Source organism: Oryzias melastigma, linkage group LG8 (assembly GCF_002922805.2).
Source record: "Oryzias melastigma strain HK-1 linkage group LG8, ASM292280v2, whole genome shotgun sequence".
Classification (NCBI taxonomy): Eukaryota; Metazoa; Chordata; class Actinopteri; order Beloniformes; family Adrianichthyidae; genus Oryzias; species Oryzias melastigma.
This window is the reverse complement of record NC_050519.1, coordinates 21,246,218-21,254,348: the sequence shown is the minus strand read 5'-3', so window position 1 is coordinate 21,254,348 and position 8,131 is coordinate 21,246,218. Positions and strand designations below refer to the sequence as shown.

The 8,131-nt window shown below is 41.4% G+C and overlaps 1 protein-coding gene across 6 annotated transcripts in view; it reads right to left on the bottom strand.

Moving 5' to 3' along the window:
* Positions 1 to 38: 38 nt before the first annotated feature.
* The window catches only part of si:ch211-194b1.1 (protein Wiz), a 40,758-nt gene continuing 32,665 nt past the window's right edge, over positions 39 to 8,131 (bottom strand). For all 6 annotated transcript variants that reach the window (XM_024271719.2, XM_024271721.2, XM_024271718.2 and 3 more), the window contains 3 exons: positions 7,527 to 7,800; positions 3,901 to 4,066; positions 39 to 3,822 (listed from right to left, as the gene is read on the bottom strand). In XM_024271719.2, coding sequence (XP_024127487.1) covers positions 3,504 to 3,822; positions 3,901 to 4,066; positions 7,527 to 7,800 — 759 coding nt within the window. In that variant the 3' untranslated portion in view covers positions 39 to 3,503. The remainder of the gene's footprint in view (positions 3,823 to 3,900; positions 4,067 to 7,526; positions 7,801 to 8,131) is intronic.

Here is an 8,131-nt window from a genome sequence, read left to right as displayed (position 1 = left end):
AGTTAGGAGACTATAAGTGAAAATAGCTTTTAAGCTAATTGTTTTTTTAGATTGATCAAGTGTTTTTATGAAATTGCAAATATTTTAATTTTTTTTCTCCAGTCAACCTTTTTTTTTTAAACTTTACTTCTTTAAAAATCAATTCTAAATGCATGTTTGCAGGGACTATATGTTTGTGGACATTCATTCTTTTGTAATTTTAGGTGTAATCAATTGAATTATCCAAAAACCTTGGTAAAAATGTAACTTTTTCAAGCATTTTTAACCTAAAATTGATTAAAATGTCATTTTTCCTGATTTTAAATATATTTTTTTACACTACTGCTAATAAAACACTTGTACCCAAGTCCCCAAAAACAGCATGTTATGTCTGGTACTTTACCGCCCCCTGGTGGTCAAAAACTACCAACACAGCTGTTGTGTGCTTTCTTGATCATCTCAGCTGCTGCAATGTTCCACTCAGAAGCCACAGACAGTGATTGAAATTGAAATCACATTTATTGTTTGTTCTGGAGTTGATTCGCTTGAAACGTAACCCTTTGAGTACTGTACAGTTCATTCCTCCGACACGTATTCGCTCGCTTTGTGGCATCTGTTTCACGCACACGCTCACACACTCGCGAACAGACACACAACGAACAGCAAGTGACAGCAGCTCAGGCTATTTCCAGCGCGCCCCGACACTCTGGTGAATGCAGAGGCTGGATTTTCTCTCAACTTTGCAAAGTGGTCCCCTTTGACGGCTGCTTTGTTCAAATCTGCGACTTCTCACATCCAAATCTGTTCCTGGTGTTCAGTCACTTGCTGCAACACTCTCACCAGCACCGAGGTTTCAGCTTGGAGAAGCAAAAATAAAAAAACTGAACTTCACCTTGCAGGACTGCCAATACGGAAATGCACAGAGCGATAAAAATACATCAAATTGTGCAAATCAAATCACAACAAAGGAAGTTAAGATCACTTATTTGAACTACTTTGCTAACAGAACCGCTGATAGCTCTATTAGAACCAGCAGTGTCTTAAGTATATGTAGTTATATAGCATGTTTCTATACTCCATAAAATGGTGGGGATAATGTAGCTTCAACAAGTGGGCCGAACCAAGAAGCTCGCCAACACACGTGGACCCTTTCTTTGACGCTTCACCTGCAGAAGGATTTGAGAACTAAGACTGCTTTTGGTTTGTGTCGACGCTGAATTCAACTCAACAGTAGTCCAGCGAGTCCTTCAGAACCAGGGGAACCGGTTCGGTTCCATTGTCACTTCGCAGTTTCCTCCACTTTCAGCTCTGGTGTAAACGGATTCACGCAGGCAAGACGTGGAAGTAAACAGACTCTTTGGCTCCTCCTACCACGGATGCCATCAGGGCCCGATTGGACGACAACGCTCGCAGATTTGTTCCTTTTCGACCTCCAGTCGAGCAGGTTCACTCCTCTTTCTCTTCGTAAAATGGAAAACCAATGCACGTTTGCTACATATGTACATGAACATCCAGACTAACGCACACCGGCGGTCTGTCTTCAGACCTTCCTAAGTTACACTGAAGCTTGAAACTCACCACATTCAGTTGCAAAAGAATAAATAACTTATTTGGGTCACATTGAAAAAGGCAGGAAGGAAACTGCAACGCGGTGCATGGAAGGAAAAAAAACAAAAAAATGCGACTCAAAAGCAGGAAAAAGCTGTGTCTTCAACAGCAGCAGCGGTGGGGATTGGAGCCGTGATGACAGGAAAAAGCATCGGGGGCTTGACAACATGGCCTCGATTGGGAATGAACGTGTGCAAAAGTGTTCCGATCAAGCGCTTCACGCTACATTAAAGCTAAATGTATATCGGAAGGACCGTTTTGAATCTGCTGCGCTCTTGGATGTGCTTCCACTTCTTGATCCGATTGGATTCGACCCATTTTATGGGCGATTTGTTAAGTGCTGTGTCAACGTTCAAAGTGCCCTTTTTTAACACTAAGTGCTACCATATTTAAAGTCTTAACCACAAGACTAGCTTGGTTAGAAATTGTAAGCCACGTGTCCACTGAGTGGTAAAGTTTGGTTTGATGCCAGTGAGAGAAAAGAGGATTTTATCCTTTGATTAAAAACTGCAAACCTTATTTGCAGTGTTAAAAATGCATCAGTATGGGTTATAAAGTGTCCTTGATTATTTTTAACATGCTGAATAACAAAAGCATGTTATTCAGCTCTTTAAAATATTTCTCTTTAAAAAAGAACGTTGAGGAACTTTGAATCTAAATTAGAGACAAATATAAGAATCCAAAACTGTGAAGTGCTCTTATAAGCACAATTGAGGGAGAATTTTCTTTAAAACTTCCTTTTGGAGGAAAAAATGAGCAGGAAAATAAGCTAGTTAGCTACAATTGTTTAAAATGTGTTGAGTGGAGAACTAGTTATGAAAAAGCGCCTTGTTAAAATGTAATAAAATATTTAAAATCCCATAATAATATGTGGGTCTGTAAGAAAATAAAACATTTGGAGACAATTTTAAACCAGTTTGTCAAAGTTGTGGCTAAAGCTAACAGCTCACGGTAAAAGCTAACTAGGTGAGGAGTTTGAAATCAGAACCACAACACGAGGTTACGTCCGAATTTCTTCCCTACTCACTACATAGCGCGTTCCTCATTTTCTAGTGCTGTCCGAATCCAGTTTTCCAGAAATCTTTTCGAAAAACTAACGTGCTTCAATGCTTACTACATTAGCGAATATAGACCACAATGCATTGCGTTTGAACAAAAAAAAGTGTTTAAATGTATTTTTTTTAATAAACTATCAACGTTTTCTTCATCAGAACACAATGGAGTCAAATGGATTTTCACTTTGTGAAACCTGTGACGACATAGCTGCAGTTTAGAGAAAAAAAAGTAGTGACCATTGTGTCTGAATTGCTTTTAAAATCCAAGGTACTAGATAGTCCTAAACTATATAGTTTTTTACTAGTTAGTTGGGAATTTGGACTCAGTCTCTGTGATTTTCAAACATATTTACGTTAAAAAGGAGCCTGGACAGGGTGAAGGAGCATCAACCAAACCTCAGCACTCAGTGGAAACGTGACTTTAATCTCATCGGGACCTTTGATCTTTAAGCGGGAGGTATGGAAGTGCGAGTTTTTTTAAGGGGTGGGGTGCTGCGGGGGTTTGGAAGGAGGGGCGTGTTAAACCTACACGTTCATCTAAAAGGTAATATAAAGTCATGATGAACATTCAGTAGAAACAAGGCAAACACAAAAACATTAGCTCGTCGCTCCTCGTGACCTTGGACAGTTCCCATAATCACCAGCAATCACCAGCCCCCACTGCACAGACAGTCCAGGAGGGCTCCGTTCCCATGGTAACAGGACTTTGTAACAGTCAGGAGCTGCTTGAAAGGTGCTTGGAGCTCGGAGGGCTCTTCAGAGGGAGAGAGCTCCTCCTGAACACTCAGTCAAGGCCAAATGAAAGAAACAGGTGGACGAATGTTAACTGGGGGGGTCGGTTTCTGGGCAGCGAGGTGGAGCTCACGCCGTCTGCGTGGGGAGAGTCAGGGGGGCTGGAATGAGGCCGGGCTGCTCCTCGGAATCCCGGATCGCCTCTGTGGCAGTTATGGCAGGGGCACAGTCGGACAAAGGTGCGGGGGAGCAGCTCCTAGCAACCGCGGCGTGGGCGGGGGAGGTTTGTGAGGTAGAGGTGGAGGCTTGGACCGAGGGCTGGGGGTCGGCCGCCGTCGCTTTGCAAGCAACAGGCTTGTTGTAGTTCATCTTGATGATGTGCTGCTGGAGGTGTCTGATCCAGTCCTCCTGCACCGACAGCGGACCGTGGAACTCCACCTCACAGAACCTGGTCGGAGGAGAAGAGAGGTGGAGGTGAGGATCAGTGGAGATGGATCCCAGAGAGAGGAGTTCCTTTGTCACTCACCGGCACTTCAGTGTGTAGAACTTGCCCACCAGCTTGACCAGCGGGTAGGAGGGTGGTTTGGGCACCAGGGCGGGGACGGTGCCTGTGCGTAGGGGTTTAGGAGTACCGCTGTCCCTCTCTGTTCCCTCTGGGCAGGAAGGGTGCTTTAAGGGCCGACGCTCGAAACCTTCACAGCAGAGATCGTAACCATGAGTCTGTGCCATCACCTTCTAAAATAGGCTTTTACATTTCAAATTAAAAGCATGAAGATGTTATATCAATACTTTTATCTTCATGTAGGAGTATAAAGAAAAATATGAATAATTACTGAACTGTTTAGTTCAAGTTTTATCTCAAATGTATCTAGACTTTAAAATTAAAATTTGCTGCATCATAAAAATTTTAGAATATCATTGATCAATTCTTCCATTCTTAGAATTTTACATATTTTACAAATTTAATTAGTTTCTTTTTTTTAACTTTTTGTTGAGTTTTGTTCCATTGTACATAGTTAGCATATTTCTTCATAAGTTTAAGAAACATATTAAGATAAACGAGGTTTGTTGTCCTTACCTCATACTCATGTTGAACCTCCACTGATTTATGTCATTTTTTAGAAGTTCTTGTGAAGTAAAAATCACTTGTTCTGAATAGTTTTCCTTAAAAGGTTTGTTTTTTTATTCAACATAAATCCCCGGTTTGATGCAGCATTTATGAACTCACATCTGTTTCAGTCCAGAGAACAATCCTACTTATTTTCTCATTGTTTTCAAAGCTCATTATTTTGTACTTTGAAATTGCTTTATTTATTCTGGATGACAACACAGTTCTCTCTGATGTGACAAACGCACAGAGCATATTTATTCCTGCTTTGCTCAGACTTGAAGTCAAATGCAGATAAAGACTGTCAGTGAAACAAAGGACAGCACGGCTGTGTGGCTCTCCGCCTGACATTTCATTTATCTCCCCTGATCAAACGCATTACTTCCCAACGTTTCTCCCTTTCTCTGCCTTCTTACAAAACAGACGTTTTATTCTAACAACTATTGTGTGGCTGCAGTCAGACATTAAATCTGCAAAAAGGCAGAGTGGAATGTCGCCCCATTAATGCATCTGCAGCTAAAACATCACATATTTCATATATGGTAATTACACTGCTGCAAACAAGTGCTTACTTGCATTTTTAGTTCTGCTTGTTTTGTCGCAGACAAATCACTGTGATACTCGAACAAAAACTTGAATAAACACAAAGACAGCCTACTTTATTTCTACTTTATGGTTTTTAAAAATAAATTCTGCTCAGCTAAACTATTTGGCAAAAACATGTAAAAAAGGCTCTTTAGCAGAAGAAAAGTGAAGCTGAAAGAAACAAAAAATAAACCCCATCTTGCTGCTATCTAAAGGAATTCAAGGACAAATCAGAAACATCTTTCATAAAATGTTTCAGACTGGTAGGTAACAAAGACCTTTCTGGAGAATTCCAAGAAAATCTTTGGAACAGTGGAGAACCTTCAGAACAAAACTTATTCAGAAGGGAAAAAAAGCAGGAAATAGAAGACTGTGCAGCCAAACTTGATTCAAGATTATCCTTAAAGAACAAAAGAGACAAAAGGATCCATGGGAGAGTTTAAGGTCGATGATAAGTAAAGACTAACATGTGGATCATCTTTAAAACTTTTTTTGGAAGCTGTAGATCCTTTGGACAAAAACTAACAAACGTTGCAGAATAGGAACATCATCACAGTGAAACACGGTGGGGGTAGTGTGATGGTCTGGACCAAGAAGAAAAGGCTGGACTTCAAATCAAGCAAGATCAGGTTCTGGAGCAGGAAAACGGGTCAAACACAACAGCAATTCCATCTCTGGACGGATTAAAGGGGCCATACCATTAAAAAAAATCTACCTTTGTGCTTTGAATGTATTATATTGTTCAGTCCTCACTATAAAGAACCCCAAAGCGGTATTTTGATCCGTTCACGCATTTCTGAGTTATCCTCTTAAAAACCTCTACTCTCAGTACCACCCCCTCCCATACCCACAAAAACGAGCAGGTCCTCACGTGCTGATGTCACAGAGTGAGACAAACCCTCTCAGAAAGAGTCTGCTCCGCCCCCAAGCTAACACAAACACTTTATTCTCCGTGAAGCTAGCGGTTATCAGCTAGCTTTGTGAGCCCCCCACCTGTGCACGGTCGTGTCTGTGTTGTGAACCAGTTTAGCAATGGCCGAGAAACACTCACTCGATTTGGCGTTCAAACTTTGTAAAGAAACTTCTGCTGAGGAATCTGCACGGCACGTTGGGATGAATCCTGAACGTACCCAAAGAATGACACAAGCAGACGGGGAGATTGGGAAGACAGCAGGAGAATGGGAGCAGACTATTTACTGGTGAAGAAAAAGAGTAGACTATGTTTTGGAGGATAAAGGGAGCAGACTATGTCCTGGTGGATAAAAGGAGTAGACTATGTTTTGGAGGATAAAGGGAGCAGACTATTACCTGATGAAGAAAAAGTGCAGACTATTATCTGGTAGAAAAAGGGAGTAGACTATTACCTCATGAAGAAAAGGGGCAGACTATGTCCTGGTGGATAAAGGGAGCAGGCTATGTTTTGGTGGAGAAAGGGAGCAGACTATTTCTTGGTGGAGAAAGGGAGCAGACTATTATATGTTGAAGAAAAGGAGAAGACTATTTCCTGGTGAAAAAAGGGAGCAGACTATTTCCTGGTGGAGAAAGGGAACAGACTATGTATGTCCTTGTGGAAAAAGCAAGCAACGACTTGGGAGAACTGGTTTGAAGGTGGATGATTGAGCAAAGGCAGAAAGCTGCACGTGAAAAGGATTTTTGATAGAGAGATTAATGATGCTTCAAAGAGAACAGAAGCGTTCACGGCCAGTGCGAATCAGAACAATGTTCTCATCATTTTAATAAATCCTGTAATATTCATCTGGTGTTGCATTTTTTTGACAGAATTTCACCGCAAAATGATCTCATTAGCCATCACCATTTTGTCTGTGCCAAATTTTGAGGATTAACACCCAGGTTGACCTGCATGTTCATCAATAAAAAAAAATGATGTTTTTTCTTTCGTTGGTGACACCAGATGACGACTGCTCTAGGATGTATCATGAGATGGGCAGCAACCTCAAGGAGCGAAAGGCGGAGCCTCATAGATCGAGTCGTTTTACTTCTGGGTATAAAAAGAATTCACAAAAATATGGATAATTCATAAATAATTTGTTTTTTTTAAGTGTTCCAAAGCTAATATATGATCATATGGATACAGTTTACTCAGAAAGACTAAAGAAAATCATGGTATGGACCCTTTAATAATAAGTCTTGACCTGAAAGACCCTAAAATCATCAAACCCATAAGAAATAAAAGAAATCTGCGGCCAGATACCTGGGCACATGAGGTTTACACCGTTCAAGTGTTAAAAAAAAAAAAGAAGAATCTCTGATATTTAGCATCATGTGTAACTTTAAGCACATTTAACCAGGTTTTGAGGGTGTAGCTGATGCTGTTGTTAGATTTTAAGCAGAATTATCCCATTTATAGTTTTTATATAAATGCACTTCTGTGTAGTTTCAGGCTGTAGAGGCTGAAAAAGAACAAAATGACACAAAATATACATATGTTTGAGACGAACCTCGGGGCAGACGGACATTCAGCTCACTGCGAGCCACCTGTGCTTGGGGAGGGGAGGCGCCGCTGAGCCGCGAGAAGCTGGGGCTGCTGCGGCCGGGCCGGACGGGCCCTCCGTGCGAGCTGGTACCAGCATGGTCCCCTGAAGCTCTGGAGGAGGAGGAGGAGGCGCGTTGGCTGACTTCTTGGCTCGTTGGTCGTCCCAGCCCTACGGCCACAGACGAAGACCACTGAGAGGAAGAGGAGGACGAAGAGGAGGAGGAGGAAGAGGGGGCCTTCTGCAATGAAATTGGGAGGAAAGGATCAGAATCTGCTGACACTGCAGTGGGAGCGGTTCTTTGATGCTATGAAGATTACATCAGTAGCTTTTCAAAGTAAGATCAAAACATGGCTTCATTTTATAATAATTTTTATGTTGTAGTTTTATTGTTACTTTAAAGTGGGAAAACAACATTTCACCTGAATGCAGTAAAGCTGATGTATAAAAACAGATATTTCCTGTGAAAACATTCTCTTAAAAAATAACCCAGAGACAACATCTGTTTCCTCTTAGTTTATGGCTCTATTAGCATAACAACCACCATTATCTGAATAGTGCAGATCCAAGTA